The sequence below is a fragment of the Beta vulgaris genome, chromosome 5 (assembly GCF_026745355.1).
Source record: "Beta vulgaris subsp. vulgaris cultivar EL10 chromosome 5, EL10.2, whole genome shotgun sequence".
Lineage (NCBI taxonomy): Eukaryota > Viridiplantae > Streptophyta > Magnoliopsida > Caryophyllales > Amaranthaceae > Beta > Beta vulgaris.
In genome coordinates, this window is record NC_079206.1 from 19,864,289 (window position 1) to 19,882,147 (window position 17,859).

Consider the following 17,859-nt stretch of genomic DNA (forward strand, 5'->3'; position numbering starts at 1 on the left):
CAAACTCGGATTTCAAGGATTAATTTGAAGACTAGTATGGATGACATAAATATATGTTCATACTATCAAATTAGATACTGAGAGACTTAAGGAATTTAAATATTTCACATTCGTCTCGAACAAGTGGAAGATTGAAGGAATTATATATGTCCTCAACTTTAATGCAATTACTAAATATAACATGGATAGTATTATGGGGATAATAAGTTCATTAAATTGGGTCGTCTATACGTCTTGCTAGAGATTGCTATAGAACTTCAGGTTTAGTAAATAAAAAAATTGAAGTCCAATTAAATAGATCCTACAAGATCACACTTAAATAATTTGGATCAACAAAAGAAAGATTTAGAGCCCATGAAAGACTCTACGATGGCCGGCCAAAGAGGAGTAAGGGGAGGGGATTCATAATTAATTCCTATGATTAGGTGGGGAATCTAGAAAATAAAGCAGTCAGTTTCTCTCATTATTTTCTCTCTCCTCTTTTTTCTCTCTTTCAAAGCCACGTAATATTAACTCCAAGAAAAGAAAAACCTTCATTCCAACTAGCATTGGTGGAGTGTTGATCTGAATTGGTGGACCAAGTAGAGAAATCACAATTGCGGTTCTATCTCCAGATCTTGACGAGCTTTGTGGAAATCACACATCAAAGATTAATTCTAACTATTATGTGATCCTTGATTGTATATGCATGAGATCCTGTTTTAAGTGCTTATGAATATGATTCATGAAATTCCGCTTATAGTACTTATAATCCTACATTGAATCTCGCAACCCCCACCCCATTCGAAAAACCCAAAAAAATTACAAAATTAATCGATAATCATTGGTGGGTTGTCTTGGTTCAAAAAACCTCTGTTAGATCTGGGCTTGATTCAACATTCCAATTCATGGTTCCACTGTTGGTGGTTGGTCTTGGTTGAATTAAACCCGACATTCCAAGTTATAGTTCCATGGGGCACGAAGCAACGGTGGTTGGTTGGCATGATTCGAAGGGGTGGGGGAGGGGGCTACATGATTCGAAGGGGTGGTGGGGAGGGGGCATGTGGGGGTAGAGCAAGGGGGCTGCAAGGGTGGTGGGATGGTGGGGGTGGGGGAGGGTGTTGGTTGGATGGTTAAGGTTAATTAGGGGTTAGGGTTAGAGGGGGTTAGGGTTTAAGGAAATTAATGAGGGTTAGAAGGTGTAATTAGGGGTTAATAAGTAATGGTGCTAGACTTCCCTTAGTCATAAGGGTAGTTTGATGTATTTTTTAAAATGTCGGGGGTATATAGTAAATTTGAAAACTCGCAAGGTTATATGGTGTAAAAAAAAATTGTCAGCGATATATGCTGAAATCGTTTTTTTTAAGAAGATAATACTGTCTTGGAGTGAGATTGAAGAATAATTTTCACGTAATATATTGTTCTCTTATCTCCTTGATCTATCATACTAAGTTAAAAAGTTCTTTTTAAGTTTAAGAGGTTCATTTTTAGACAGATAATTACCTTTTACCATAAGTTATGGTAAGATATTCGTATATGAAAATTTTTGATACTAAGTAAACAGAAATAAGAAACCTGATATGGTTATTACATTTATTACAAAAATAAGTGATAATTTAAAAAATATAAGATAAAATAAGTTGAGCAAAAATATAACAGGGTAGGGGAGAAACATAGCTTACCTCGGCCTCAATCGTCCCAACTCCCACCACAACTGCAAATTGGGTGCTTTGGCTAACTCAAAGAGAAGTAGAAAGAAAGTGGTACAGATAAAATGGAAGAACGAGAGGGTGGATTATGGGACGATTCTGCTCTCATCAATGCCTTCGATGGTGCCATCTCCAAGTACAAGGTTGTATTTTCTCTCTCTTAGACCAATATTTTTTTGCTCAAATTTGTAACTCTTAACTTTAAATGACTGAATGTTTTTTACTGAAGCAGAAAATGCACGGAATAGGGTACAAAGGGAATCTAAATACTTCTGCCGCAGATGTCAAAAACTGCAATTCTGATGCACTTGATGCTAGTCAAGAAGATAAAAGGTTTTCCCTTCCTCTTGCTTTATTCTTAGGGTTTTCTTTTATTTTTTTCTTTTATTGGTGTAAATTGAGGTTTACCCATGAACTGAAATTCTAGCATCTGGGATTATTTATAGTGGGATATGAATTAGTTAACCGTTTTTAAGGAATAATAGTTCATTGTTTTGGGTGTTTGTAAAAAAGTTGTCATTTTTGTTGATTTGATGCTCGTATAAGTGATGTGAAGAGTGTTAAGAATCCAACTAAAAAAGTTTTTTCTAGTAAACTTATTTCATTTCTTTTATTTTTTAATTATAAAGACTTAGAATAATGTGCAAATCATTTGTTGATGGAGGTAGATATACAGTGGCGGAGCCAGGATTCTCAAAGTGGGGGGACAAAATACGGACGTCCAACATTCGGTAAAAAAAAAAACAGTATAACACAAATTCTTTAATACTTAACATTTTACATCCGAAATTCCAAATGCTTATAGTCTTACCATCCAAATAGAAATGTACGAAAATTCTACTCAATAAATTGATAAACATGAGCCGATTACATTATCAAACCAAATGAGTCAATTATAAATCAACTTATATTTACAATTTCGAAATTAGAAATTAGAAATTACAAACTAAATAAACCTAAAACATGAATCAACAAATCAACTCAATAAATCATGACCAACAACAAATCAATTCAACTAATTCAACAATTTAACCTTAATCACAAATGCACAACCAAACAATGGTAAATATCACCTAAAAAAATGAAATTAAAACTTAGGTTAGATAAAAAAAAACAACTCACCGAGTTAGTGCAGTGGTGACTTTCCAGGAAATACAACAAGGGCATATTAATTCAAGCTCAACAATGCAAAAATAAACATTTAATACTCCAAAAAAAAAGTATACAAACGCAAAACTACAACAAATTTCAACCCAAATAATTCAGAAAAAATAACAAAAAGATAAAAAAAATCTATACATAAGAGAAGTATAGAACTACCAGGAGCATTAGAAAAAAGACGAATCTTGAGCATCCAACAAAACCAACTGACTAATAATTGCATTCGCAACAAAATCATCAAGTTCACTTCCCAAAATCATCAATAACGAAAGCTGGAGAATTTAGGCTTGTTGACTGGAGATGAAGGGAAGATTGAGGGTAGTTGAGCCAAGAGTGGGAGAAGAAATGTGAAAATGGGTTTAAAAAAAAAGGGATTTTGAAAAAGAATGTCAGAATTTTAGGGAAGAAGAAGATGGGGTTTGAGGGAGGAAGTGAGGAGAGAGAGAGAGTGAAGCCATCTGAACCTTGGTTTCTCAAATTCTCCCTTTTCGTTTCTCAATGCTTTTGTCTGCAAAATATTACGCGTCTCTTTTTTTTTTTTTTTTTTTTTTACCGTGAAATCAATTTTTCAAAGTGGGGGGACATCTGTCCCCATGTCCCCCCTACTAGCTCCGCCACTGTAGATATATGTATGTTATGTGTTGCCCTTGGCTAGTAGTCTTGTTGTCTCGGTTACGTGTATCAGCCACGAGTATCAAATACATTTCTCAGGCTTAATTTGTCTTAATTCTGTATCCATACCAGAATGTTGATTATCTGACATAGATGCTGAAGATCATATGTAGACTCTGTATAGAATAGCTGACAGCTATACCAAAGTGGTAAAGGGTAAAAGATTAGCTTATTCCAGGGCTCTTTTCTACGTTTTTTTATGTTTTCGGTGTTCAGAATGCTATGCATTATCCAATTAGCCTAGGGTTGGATATTCTCAGATGGTGAAATGAAGTTTCCAAGTAATGAATATCTAATTTGATCCACATGTTCATGGAGAAATGATTGTATTTCAATTATCCTTCAAAACTTTATGCATTATGGGAATATAAAATTTTCAGTTTTCTTTGCTGCATTGGTCTCATGTATAGTGAATAATAACAACCCACACCCTTAAATATTGAGTTTGTGGAAATAAGAATCTAGCATGTATTGATGTTTACTATAACATATTGTTTTGATAATGTTTATTCTAAACAACTTTTAGAAGATCTGTGTTATGCAGCTTATGCTTCCATCAAACTCCCAGAAGAGATGTTAGTTGATGTAACATGATAGATAAACTAAACTCTGAAGCATAATAAATCAGCTTTTTTAAAATTCATATTACAAGATGTCTTTTGAAGCTTCTTATTGTGCATACTTGTAGGAAGTGCTGGAAGGCTAGAGCCTACAACATTCCATGTAACTTGAGTACTTGACCATACTATGCTACATTAACTGCAAGCAACATAACTGCTCTGATGAGAGTATATGGATGACATACTGAATTGCTGATATTAAAATGGTATTATTATGAACAGGATACTTGTTTTGCAATAGCTTGAATGTGGCCTTAAGTAGTTGGTCCATTTTGTTATTTTCAGAACTGTCGCTCGCTCTAAATTTGCTATTACTTTTTTATCTTGGGTGAAGTAAACCAGAACAACTTGATGGGAGCAATGATAATGGTTTACATGCTATACCAGAAGTGGGAGAGACAGAAACTCTGGAAGCAGCTAAAGGTAATGAAGTTGCAGATTCAGATGTTCCTGTAGAACATGCACCTGGGTCAAATGGTTTTCCCCTTCAGGATCAGTCCTGGAACCATTCAACCTCAGTTGAAATGGATGAATATAACGAGCTATGTAAACAGTATTATGAAATTGAGGAACAAAGGCAAAAGATTTTACAGAACCTGCAGCAAAACTACAGCAACTATTATTCAAATTTTAGTCAACCACCTACTTGTGGCTGGCAATGGGGGACCTATCCTGCTGTCCAAGAATATCAATCCTCTATAAGTCAAGTGCCTTGTGGGGGAATGGCCATTTCTTGCTGTCCACGTGTCTGTCAATATTCAATGGCTTCTTGCTCTTCTTTACCTTGCCCTTCAGCTGGTGTTTCTGCTACTAATCTTTGTGTGGATCCTTGTGCAACAAAAGATCTGGTAAAGAAGCCGGCAATGGAAGATGGTGATATCGTTAAAACAGCGATGGGAGTTGCAGAAATAGCAATCTCGACATTAAAGAACCAAACTTCTGGTAATTTGCTTTTTCGAGCAAACTTTATTTTGCTGTGTGTTTTTGGAGTGATACTTTTCTATCATATACATCTAGACTAGTGTCAATTATTGTTCTTGGCAAGCTTCTCAATCCTTGTTGCTTCATGTGCTTGTTCTTTCTAGGCCTTTTCTTTTTTAGTAAATGAATTCTAGGGCCTTTAGGCATATGATAGTCTGAAACTATGAATTCTACAGGCTTTGGTTATGTGCTTCATTACTGTAAAATTTCAAATTGATTTGAAGTCCAATCCTCTACTGTAGTTAGCTCTAGAGTAGTACTCCCTCTGTTTATTTTAATCTATGCACTTTCAACTTTAACAATATTCATATACTTTACTATGATCATCATTTGTGATTTATTCATAAGGACAAAAATATCCATGTGGAATCTTTTTAGATTCATCTCAAGTCTCGATGTATAAATTTGAAATATCAACTTCTGACAAATTTTTATTACTCATAATCAATATTACTTGAACGCTACTGCGGGTACATGCAAATAAATGATAAAAAGGGGTTGTATTTGCCAGAGAATTGGGAGTTCCCATCGTAATGCATGATTATGCAGCCGTGTTGTATAGACAATTATCTCACTTGCAAACATATCTGGGTGGGATCAAATATATGGCAGGGTTACCAGATATTGTAATCATCGTTGATCAACAGATATTCATAGTCAAAGTTTTGCGTTATTGCAACTTGCAAGTGTGAAAGTCAAAATGTGTAGATAAAAAAGAAGCAGAGGTGGTGCATATGTAAAATGTGCATGAAGACAAGGTATGTGGCCCTAACAGGGTGTGGGTGTTGTTCGACTGACCTGTGACCTATAGTCGAAGTTGACCACCACATTTCCGATGTTTATTCTCATTTGTTCATTCTACTGAACATGTGAGAAATGATTTTTTAAATGTTATTCTTAGATATTATTAAATTAATATCTAAATAAGAATATAAAAAAAGTATATCTTTGTTCTTGGATGGTCCTTTTGTGACCCGAGAAAACCTTTCTGTTGAGGGAGACAACTGAAGGTACATGTCAAACAGTTTTTTTAGAGGTCTCAGTGAAAATTATTTGTCTGCAGACGTCCACCTCGTGTTTTAAATCATTTTTAGCTAGGATTTTCTGCTTCTTTTTGCTGTGTGCATTTTCGGATTGGGGAGAGTAGAGACATAGCTAATTCCTCTTTAAATGCAGACTCGAATGAGAACAAAATTAGCGAGGGAGCGGAACAAAATGCAAACTCTGGAACAGATCTAAGCATAGTCCTGAATGCATGGTATTCAGCAGGTTTATACACTGGCAAGTAAGTATATGAACATATCCATTGTTCTCAAAATTGGACAAGTCACATGCCCTTCCCCTTCCTGATGTGTGAATGATTTATGATTATCTGGTTTTCATCTGTCCCTCATCTCGTGGTTCTGGTTTCATTTGCTAAACTATTAGAATTCTCCTTTTCTTTAGAATGGTTGACTATAAAAGGTTCAGTTACTTTAAGGAATCTAGTTCATTAGATGATAAACTTCTTAAATTAACTCACTGAGGTTGAATTTCATAATCTGCTGGATCCATTTCTGATTTATCTGCTATGCATGTTCAATTTCATTTATCAATCCAGACCCTTGGTGACGCTGCTTAGGTAAGCCTGCATATGTGGACCTCTTCAGACCCAATCCATTGACATAACCTCACTTTTTCTGTTGGTGTTGATGATGTACCTATCCTACTAGTTAATTCCCTGCTCATTTGCAGCATCTTAACTGGCCTGCCCGTGCTTTCCTTGAGTCCTTCATTTGTCATCTAGGCCTACTTCTCCTACATCAGAGTCTAGACAATGACATGAAAGATTCTTGTACTGATGTGTATAGATTCTTTATATTAGCCTGCTCTATAGTTGGCTTGGAGTAGGCTTGATGAAGGATTTGATATCAATATGACCAAAACCTATGTTACTCTGACACCTTCATTTACCTCAAAAACCGGGTGTCTTGTCGTGTCGTGTCCGACACGACACTTCACTATTTTTTTTTTGGGCCCCCTTTCGGGAACCAGTGGTAAGATGAATTTTCTCTGGGCTGCCCTCGCGCAGAACCACTCACCCATAGGCCCAACAATCCCCAAACCCTCCCCCTAATAATATTAAAATTTTTGCTTCCATCAAGATTTGAACCTTGGTATCCCATGTGGGAGATAGGAAGCCATACCATTAGACCCAAGGGTCCTTGGTTTTACATGACACTTCACTTGGATACTTCATTTTAAACTAAAAACTTGTCTTTTTTCTACAAAATAGCCGAATCGGACACTTGAACACCCGTATCCGAGTAGACATTCAATCCGTGTCTGAGCAACATAGACCAAAACTGATCTTGTTTGCCCGTGTATGATTCTTTCTTCATCTATTCTGCTTGGACCAAAATTCTAGGCCCAGTCTCTCAGCAACAAATAATAAATAAATAAAATGCTAGGGACACTATCCTTGCAAGATCCTTTTTTGCATTGGTTTGTACAGGATATCATATTCATTAATAATGTGAAAAGCAACGTAGTATGACATGGATCTAGGTCCTTTCAACACTATGTTGTCTATATATGATGGCAATGGCAAGCTGCAGTGCATTTAACCTCAAACTTATCATCTTTAATTCTATTTTACTTCCACCTGTCCTGGAGTCTGGACGAGTGATGCCATTCTCCGGGTTTTGCTAAGTCATCCAACAATCCTCACCTTCCACAACAACATAGAGGCGATGCCATCTCCCATGCAATGTGCTTTTACCTCTTGGCTTTCTTTACTCCCACTTGTAATGGGTCTGACTGCCGTATTGCCGGGGACTTTCAGCCTCCTGAGAATTGGGGGTGAGGGGGGAGGATAGGGACCCCTCTCCCAAGATCGCCTAGTGAGGAATCAATTTTGTGACCTCAAAGCCTTAAGCTACAATTCTTACCACCAGACTAAGGCTAGCTTGGTATTTTTGTTGTAGTATGTACTATGTATATCATCATGTGCTCATCATACTAACTTGAAATAACTTGGATCTGGCGCAGGTATCTAACAGAGCAGTCTCTTGCTAAAAAGCAACATGATTAGGTACACGTCATGGTTCGTATATATGGTTTTGGTCACAGTTGTGGAAATGATTGCGGTTTCTTGGGAACGGAATGGATACATTCAACAGAGAGCGCATCATGGTTTATCATACTGTTATTTGCACTATAAATATTATAAGATTAGCTTATAGAACATTTGCTTTTCCCCTTAGAATCACCATAGATCTCATGATTTATGTTTGCTTGTCTCCTCTTCCCCTCTATCTATATCATTTTATGTTGATTATGCCATTATTGGAAGGAGGCGTAGAGTAGTGGGAATCTCTCTCCAAAAAAGGAGCATCTTGATATGTGAAATATGGGAAATGCGGGTGAAATTCTCTTGTCATGGTTGGTTCAGCCAAAACTTCGGCTTATCTAAATACACCTATTTGAACTGTCAAATTTGATTCACCAAAGCTTAAAACTGTTTCAATATGGGTGAACAGAATTGGTTCGGGCCATTTTTTCCAACCATGGTACATGTAGCTCCTGTATTTTTCAGGGAGAAGCTGCATTCAGATTCAGTATGTATGCCAAAGAGGCAACTGGTATTAGTTTGTAAACAACTAGAATCATCCTTAGTTAACCATTTGAATAAGCTGCCAACAAGCCGAATATTACTTCGTGGTCTGTGAATCACACACAATGATCTGCCGCAGAATTTCCCTGAGCATTAATCCTTGTCTAGCCAGTGAAGTAGCTGTCTTCAGTACTCTGATTCCCTCTTTAGCCTGTCAGATTTTTGCTTGGCTGGGTTAAATGAATGACAAATTGTAAGTTTTGAACTTTTGGCTGAGCTTCTGCATTTGTGTTTACTTTCCAAACCGGAAACGATTAACCGAAGGGCAGGGGGTGTTTTTTAGCCCATAATTCACAGTGCTTAGCTAACCAATTTATTAGAAATCATAATATTACAAACATATTGGAATTTGGTAGTCTTTCTCCGTATAACTTGCCCAATTTTTCCTTATCCTGTATTAGTATCAGCCGCTGTAAAATGCCGATGCAATATTACCTCTCTTTAATGTGAAATGTTAATTTTGATGTAATGTGATACTTGAAGTCGATTGTATATGGCCATATTACCTCTCTAAATCCAACTTATTTCCTTTACCTTTATTAGGAAAAAGGCACATGGCCTCATGCAGTGTATCTTCTAGAAGGATTCGTTTAAATTCAGTGATGCTAGTCAGATTTCATTTCTCTACCCATATATAATCTGTAATAGAGGAGATAGAAAGTATGGATGAAATACACCTCTCTAGAGCTAAATTCTCTCTTTACATTTATATTCAGTCATTTTAAGTTAAGTTCCTCGAGATTTCCTTTCTTTCTTATGCGGATTATATGTGGAAGTTGACTCATTCAATCTCCACCTCTCATAAGTTGAGGTCAGGCTGATTATAGTTGTTATACAATCTATCATATTGTATCACTGGTATCAGAGCTAGCAGACCCTTGGCCATGGTGATTACTCGAGCTACTGGATCCCACTCAGATGATGACGCTTCTAACGATCTTCACAGGTTAGAAGTCACTTTAAAAACCCTGTCAAAGTACAATTTGATGCAAATTTCTTGTTGATTCCCTTAAGCGAGAGTGATCTGGTTCTAGGAGTATAGTGGCTAAGGATGGCAATTGGGTCGGTTTGGGTGCGGAGGATGGTACCTCCACACCCGCACCCGCATAAAATTCCAATCTCTATCCCCGCCCCACTACCCATTGTGGGGGAAAATTCCAGACCCATCCCCGCCCCACTACCCATTGTGGGGGGAAATTCCAGACACATCCCCGCCCCACCAGGTACGTATTTATACCAATCCACGCCCCATCACCTGCATGGGTACTCGTACCCGCTTCATACCCGTGTCGTACCTACTTCATCCCCACCCCACCACCCACATGGGTATCCGCACCCGCTTCCTACCTGCGTCATACACACATATGTATATTTTGCAAGATAAAATTATTAATAATATAAGTATATAAATAGAATTTTAATCATATATATGTGGGGCTAGCGGGGCCGGGGGGAGGAGGAAAGGGTGGGTATAGCATAAAATTCATACCCGCTCCACCACCCATTGCGGGTAGGATTTTAATCCCCATCCCCGCCCCACTTGGGCGGGGATAGGGCGGGTCTCCTACTTGACGCGCTCCACTACCATCCCTAATAATGGCGCTCTGAGTTAGGCCATATACTATGGGATTTTAAATAGTTGGCTATGGAGTTCAGATATAAGGGAAAGAAGGTCAAACTGAGGGGAGCAACTGGGAAGAGATTGAAACCTATCCAACCAGACGGGGTCAGTAAACTCATAAGAATAGAAGGGGAGCTCTCTATGATGCAATTGGTACGTAGTCTTGACTGGAAACCACATCTGTCTTGTTCTCTCATGGACACTAACCTTCCTTTACACCTCACCCTACAAACTCTCCTTGATAGTTACCCAACTATTTTTTTTCCCCACCTGATTGCCTTCCCCCTTCACAAGATGAATTTGATCATAGAATTCCTCTTAAGTCTAGAACTGATGCCATAAATGTTAGACCATACAAATACCCTATGCACCAGAAAGATGTCATAGAAAACCTGATCGAGGAGTTGCTAGATTAGGGTACCATCATGACAAGCAACAACTCGTTTGGTGCACTTGTGGTACTAGTAAAAAAGAAAGATGTAGGGTGGAGAATGTGTGGATTATAGATCTTTAAACAAAGCCACCATAAAAGACAAATTGCATATCCCTATCATTGAAGAATTAGTAGATGAACTTCATGGCACTCAGTATTTTTCCAAAATTGACCTTAAATCTGGATACCACCAAATTAGAGTACACCCAACTGACATTCACAAAACTTCTTTCAAAACCCATATAGGCCATTTTGAATACATTGTTATGCCATTTGGCTTAACAAATTCCCCATCCACCTTTCAAGCCTTCATGAACCATGTCTTTAAACCCTTCTTAAGGGAATTTTTCATTGTCCTTGTCTTCTTTGATGACATCTCGGTGTACAGTTCATCTTGGGAAACTCACCTAACCCACTTAAACCAGGTTCTTGAGCTCATGCAAGCTAACCATTTCAAAGCCAGCCTAAAAAAATGTTCCTTTCAGGCAACACAAATCGATTATTTAGGTCATGTAATCTTTTAATTAGGGGTCTCTACTCAACCTAAAAAGATTGTTGTTGTGTTAAATTGGCCTCAATCAAAGAATCTTAAACAACTGAGAGGATTCTTGGGTCTTACAAGGTATTACAGGAGGTTTATACAAGGGTATGGGAAGATTTGTCAACCCCTCACTCAATTACTCAGAAAAGATGATTTTCATTGGATTGAGGAAGCTACAGCAGTATTTATGCATCTCAAGGAAGCCATGACCAAACCTCCTGTCCTAGCCCTACCTGACTTTCATAAGCCATTTCTAATAGAATAGATACATCAGGTTCTAGCATTGGTGTTGTGTTAATGCCGGAGTCTCACCCAGTGGCTTACATCAGCAAGGCTCTATCTGACAAGAACAAGTTTATGTCAACATATGAGAGAGAAATTACTAGCTGTGCAGAAGTGGCAACAATACCTCATTATGCAACCCTTCACCATCAGGTTTAACCAACAAAGTTTGAAATATATGCTGGACCACAAAATCTCCACACCATTCCAACAAAAATGGTTGTCCAAACTGGCCGATTTTGATTATGTGGTTGAATACAAAAAGGGTGTAGATAATAAGGTTGTTGATGCCTTATCAAGGATATATCTAGCTCTGAAATCATTTGCATGGCCATTTTCTCTGTGCACTCCTCTCTCTATGCAGACATTGTACAACATTGGCAAGAAGATCCTAACTTGCAGAAAATCAGCACTAAAGCTCCAAATATCAACTACTTCACACTCTTTGTACACTTGGCAAGATGGACATCTCAGGAGGAAAGGCAAGCTTGAAATAGGGAATAATCCTATGATCAAGGATAAAGTTTTATCCTGGTTACATGGGTCATCCCAATGAGGACACTCAAGTCTAGAAGCTACCCTGCATAGAGTTAAATCTTTATTCTTCTGGTCTGGAATGAGGACTTGCAGTCAGTGATTACATCAAGCAATGTGAGACTTGTCAGAAATGTAAATATGATACTACAGCTTACCTAGGGCTTTTACAACCCCTTCCAATCCCTCATAGCATTTGGGAGGAAATTACTATAGATTTTATAGAAGGGCTACCCAAGTCTCGAGGGAAGGAGGTCATACTTATAGTCATTGATAGACTAAGCAAGAATGCTCATTTCATTGCTCTCTCTCACCCATTCACTGCTTTAAAGGTTGCTCAAGCCTTCCTAGACAACATCTACAAGCTACATGGTTTTCCCAAGCAGATTATTTCAGACAGAGATCAGATAAGATCTTTTTCAGTAACTTCTGGTGTGAGATGATGAAACTACAAGGGGTGTAACACCTTCTCTCAACATCCTACCATCTTCAAACGGATGGTCAATCTGAGGTACTCAATAGGTGTGCTGAATCATATTTGCATTGTATGTGTCATGACAGACCTCGAGAATGGGTACATTGGCTTCCCTTAGCATAATATTGGTACAACACCAATCATCATTCTGCTATTAACATGACCCCTTATGAGGTTGTCTATGGACAACCACCCCCTCTACATAGACCTTACATTCCAGGAGAAAGCCTTGTAGAAGTTGTTGATAGAAGCTTACAGAAGAGATAGCAGACTATGACTCTACTCAAAGAACACCTCCACAAAGCTCGGAATCGCATGAAACAACAAGCAAACAAGCATAGAACTGATAAACAGTTCCAAGCAGGGGACTGAGTTTACCTTAAGCTGCAGCCTTACAGGCAAAGCTCAGTTGAAAACATACCTCACCAAAAACTCTCTACCAAATACTATGACCCTATCTCATCCTAAAAAAAAGGCCAAGTTGCCAAGTTGCCTACACCTTATAGCTACCTAGCTCCTCAAAAATCCACCCCACCTTCCATGATCCATGCTTAAAAAACACCACCCCCCAATCCTCTCACCTGATAAATTCACCCTCCCTACTACCCACACTCCTCACAATTTGTTTTCACCCAAGTATCCCCACTCTATCATTGACAAATGAATTGTTAAGAAACATAATCAAGTTGTGGTTCATTGGTTAATTCAGTGGTCTGGTCTGCCACCTGAAGAAGCTACATGGGAAGTAGCAACAGACATTGAGCTGAAGTTTCCTACATTTGATCCTTGGGGTCAAGGATCCTCTTAAGAAGGGGGTATTATTACAAGTAAGGAAGGAGAGGTAAAGAATGATGAGCTGGTAGGAAGTTAGCTGGATGAAATGATGAGCTGGATTAAATACTGATAAAATAACAAATTTCCTTCACCATTATTTTGAAATAGGCACATGACCTCATTCAGTGTATCTTCTAGAAGGATTCTCGTTGTCTAAATTTTAGTGATGCTAGTCAGATTTCATTTCTCTGCACCTATATAAGTTGTAATAGAGGAGATAGAAAGTATGGATGAAATACACCTCTCTTTTCTCTTCTGAGCTAAATTCTCTCTCTACATTTCTATTCAGTCATTTAAGTTAAGTTCCTCGAGATTTGCTTTCTTTCTTATGCGGATTATCTCTGGAAATTGACTCATTCAATCTCCACCTCTCATAAGTTGAGGTCAGGTTGATTATAGTTACTCTACAATCTAGCATATTGTATCAATTTCTTGTAGAATGGAGAGTGTGCCGCAAAACCAATGAAAAAGACTTTTAGGATGTTAGTGTATCCTTCCAAAATTGCAGTATACTTTTATTATATGAAGTTTTGATATAATTGTAATATGTTTTATTTGACCAATGAGTTTTAATATGAATGTACTAGTCTTATATGTACGTAATGCTTGCGAAAACATATAATTTTTTTTTTGTTTAGGTAAAGTAGGTAGTTAACCTTCTTTGTTTTTCTTTTTCTATATTTAATTTTTTGGTGTCCCTAGGTGTTGTCATATATAATAGAGATTTTGTATTGATTTTGTAATATTTGTTGGTAGTTGGAGGTATTTAGGTAACTGAGGATGGACACCAAAGGTTCAGGAGTTCACATATAGAATAGAGATGACCTCTCTTGCTATTTCTCTTCTCATGTACATGAGCTTCTGTGTTAAAATTATTTTGGTATAAAGGAAATATTACACTATCATAATCTATAAATTGTTATTACATAACTATGCAAAACTTAAGTGACAGATATTAATCACTCGTTACGTTGTGCAAATTTGGTTCTGAATGGACATATCTCTATTATATAAGGGAAGGGAGAGCTATGATGTTCCCCCTAGAAATTTACTAAACTGCCCTAGGGCTGCTTATCGGTCGAGCCGAGCCCAAACTGTGATCTGCTCGGCTTGTGTTCGTCTAAGTTTATTCGAGTTCGAGTCGAGCTCGATGCTTAACGAGCCAAATGTTGTTTGAGTCGAGCTTTGCCAAATGCTAAACAAGCCGAGCTCGAACTGTTCATGAATAGGCTTGACTCTTTATCACCCCTAGTTTTTTTTTTACATGTTTTCTTTGTTTTTTCTTTCTTAATATTTGAGATTTATTGGTTTTCTTTTCGACAAAGAAACTATTAACTTATTATTGTGCAATATCTAGGTTAGTATATTTATGTATATATATATATATATATATATAAATATATTATTTATTAATATAAAAGTATAATCGAGCATGTTCATGAACTCTCGAGCCAAGCTTTGCCTAGTGCAGCTTGGCTCTTAAAATCTCGAGTCGAGCCACCACGAGCCGAGTTTTGACCGAGTCGAGCCCAAACTGTTCGCGGATAGGCCAGACTCATTATCACCCGTAAACTGCCCATTAGTAAATCAAATACTAACAAAAGTTAGGAAAAACAAACCCAAGTTCAAATGCAACATTAAAAATTAGCTTAAATGTTGAAGGCATTCAAGTTATAAAACTGAACCAACAAAAAAAGGAACATTGACTATAAGATTTAGTACATTTATGTTGTAAATAGTAAAAAGAAATATCACATCAATCAAATTCTTATCAATCAATCCACAAATACAATCAAGTATTACATTAAAACGGAAATTTAATCAACTAACAAAGTAAACGATTTATTTAGCATAAAATAGTATTTTAAAGCAACAAAGAAATCCTAAAAAATTTCACTTAACATTCTTTTATTGTTAATCAAGTTTGATTTTAAAAACCTAAAAGAAAGAATAAGTTAAAAACATTAATATAAGGGGGATTAAGTGATAAGACTTAACCTACGAATTTTAGCCCAAAAAATATCTAATGTTTAAATATTTACCCCTGTTTATGTCAAAAGGCTGGAGTTTATGTTTGATAAAGTAGAAAAACAGGCATGCATCACGTACATAATTTGTTAATAGTTAATGGACATAAGAATGGACACATAAGAGCATGATCACTCATAATCCAAAAGCATGTCATCCCTCTCTCTCATATTACAAAAGTTGATCATATTTTATGACCCATATTGACAAATGCACCCCACTCATGATTAGAGAAAGATCACCTCGAAATAAAAAAAAATCAAGTATATAAAATTGAAAGAGAAAATAAATGATTTTAAAAGCACGTCAAAATAAAATAAAACGAATATCTATTTATAAATCTCAAAAAATTATGACCATTGATAAAAAAAATTTAAAAAACTTTGTAGTATTTAAATTACACATTTCGAATTATAACTAGTATTTGGGCGCAAACGTTATCCCGGGTTGGTATTGTGTTTATGAACTTGATATGTATTTTTTCCCATTCCCCTTAAAATATATTTCCTCCGTTTCACAATAATCGAAACATAGAGAAATTAAAGTAGGGAGTTACCAAGGAATTTAGAGAGAGAAAGTTGGGACAACAATAAAGTAGAGTGAAGAAGTATTGAAGTTGTGGTCCCCTCTTACTTATTGGTGGTATATTTGTAATATGAGTGAACTTTTTTTACCATTTGGAGCTTGGTTTCACTTATTGTGATTATTCCAAATAAGAAAAGTTTTTCACTTATTGTGAAACGGATGAAGTATTAAGGAAAACTCCTCGTTTAAAAGGTACAAATATAATAGTGTGGATATTTAAAGTATGATTAAAAGTTGGTTGAGATGGTACTTATATCATGTATCCGGATCCTCTAGAGTTTTGATGAAACTCTACAAGGTAGAGTCAAATCTGAACCATACATTTTAAAATCAATGGCTCATATTGGTGGGAGGGAAAATTTGGGGGGTGGATTTTGATGAGAAAAAATATGGGGGATTTCTGAAAGAGAATATATGAGTTATTGATTTTTTAATCAATGGTTAATATTGCTAAACTCTACCTTGTAGAGTTATTTTACAACTCTAGAGGATCAAAACACAATAGCAATGGGTTCAAATCTTGTTGCAAGCTAATTTTACTTTTGTTAATTGACATGACTCATGTACACATTGGACAATTCTAGTGGTGTAACAGAGATGCCACGTGGCATGTATACATTGTCACGCACGCCTTAAATATATTTGTATAGATTTATGCACGTGGGTCCTACCTTTCACTTGCTCCCTAACTCATTTCATACTTACATAAGGATACTTTTGTTAATTGACATGACTTATGTACACAGTGGACAATTCTTATGGAGTAACATAGATGCCACATCGCGTGTATACATTGTCACGCATGCTTTTTAATATATTTGTATAGATCTATGCATGTGGGTCCAGGCCCGGCTAAGGCCCCGTGCAGGGTGAGAAACTGCACAGGGCTCCCAAAATATAAAGGCTCAATTGAATTTTGTTTGCCCAAAAAAAAAAGAAAAAAAAACTTTAATGTCTTCATGCGTGAGACATTCCTCCCAATTTCCAAAACTCTCAACTCTTCGTTTCCTCCGTCTTCCAATTCTCAGTAGCCTCCCAAAATTTTCAATATTCTCAATTTTCATTGTAGCTCCAATTTTCAAAGAGAAAAGAAAGCAATATGTGCATCACCGCATAATTTGCTTCTACAACTCTTGAACATTTGAAGGCAACACAACTTCTTCTCATTCTTATCCAATTTTCGTATCTTAGTTGATGTCCAATTTTACATCTTTTCTAATATCTTCAATTTACATGCATAATGCTTCTGCAATATCCGATAAATTTGATATTATGTTGGAATTTCCAGATTATAAATTTGAAGTAATTCGATTTTTTAATCCATGAGCAACCAATTTTCAAAACCCAACTCTTCGTCTCTTCTGTCTTCTCTAGTTCTCTAAGAAATTGACTAATGTTTTATAATTTTGGCTTATTCTCGCACATGAAAGTTGAAGGTAATTTCTTAATTTTAAATTTTTTTTCATTTAGTTATTTTTACTATTGTGTAATATGTTGAATTGTTGGAGGTGTTGTGTTGCTGATTTTATATTTCAATTATGAATTTGTTGGTGGTGTTGTTTTTTTAGGAGAAGTTTTGTTAGTTTGGTTGGTTTTGAATGTCCTATATATAATTTGTAACAAATTTGGATGTAATATATGTTGAATTTTGAAGTAGAATTTGTATGGAGTATATGTTAAATTTTGTTTGGAAAAAAACAACTTTTATTAGTGGTATGAAAATTTGACCTATGATATTTATAGTATAGT

At 36.5% G+C, this 17,859-nt stretch overlaps 1 protein-coding gene across 1 annotated transcript; it reads left to right on the forward strand.

Moving 5' to 3' along the window:
* Positions 1–1,625: 1,625 nt before the first annotated feature.
* Positions 1,626–8,449, forward strand: LOC104893030 (uncharacterized). The gene is made up of 5 exons (XM_010679068.4): positions 1,626–1,831; positions 1,921–2,021; positions 4,476–5,083; positions 6,299–6,407; positions 8,153–8,449. Exons 1-5 carry the CDS (start codon positions 1,754–1,756, stop codon positions 8,193–8,195), a joined length of 939 nt encoding a protein of 312 aa, XP_010677370.2. The 5' UTR covers positions 1,626–1,753; the 3' UTR covers positions 8,196–8,449.
* The last annotated feature ends 9,410 nt before the right edge of the window (positions 8,450–17,859 follow it).

What these genes read in the sequence shown, in the direction of transcription:
- LOC104893030 (XM_010679068.4), top strand. Translation starts at nt 1,754, where the DNA reads ATGGAAGAACGAGAGGGTGGATTATGGGACGATTCTGCTCTCATCAAT. An exon ending in GCTAGTCAAGAAGATAAAAG is followed by an intron (nt 2,022 to 4,475) that starts GTTTTCCCTTCC and finishes TCTTGGGTGAAG; the next exon opens with TAAACCAGAACAACTTGATG. An exon ending in ATTAAAGAACCAAACTTCTG is followed by an intron (nt 5,084 to 6,298) that starts GTAATTTGCTTT and finishes CTTTAAATGCAG; the next exon opens with ACTCGAATGAGAACAAAATT.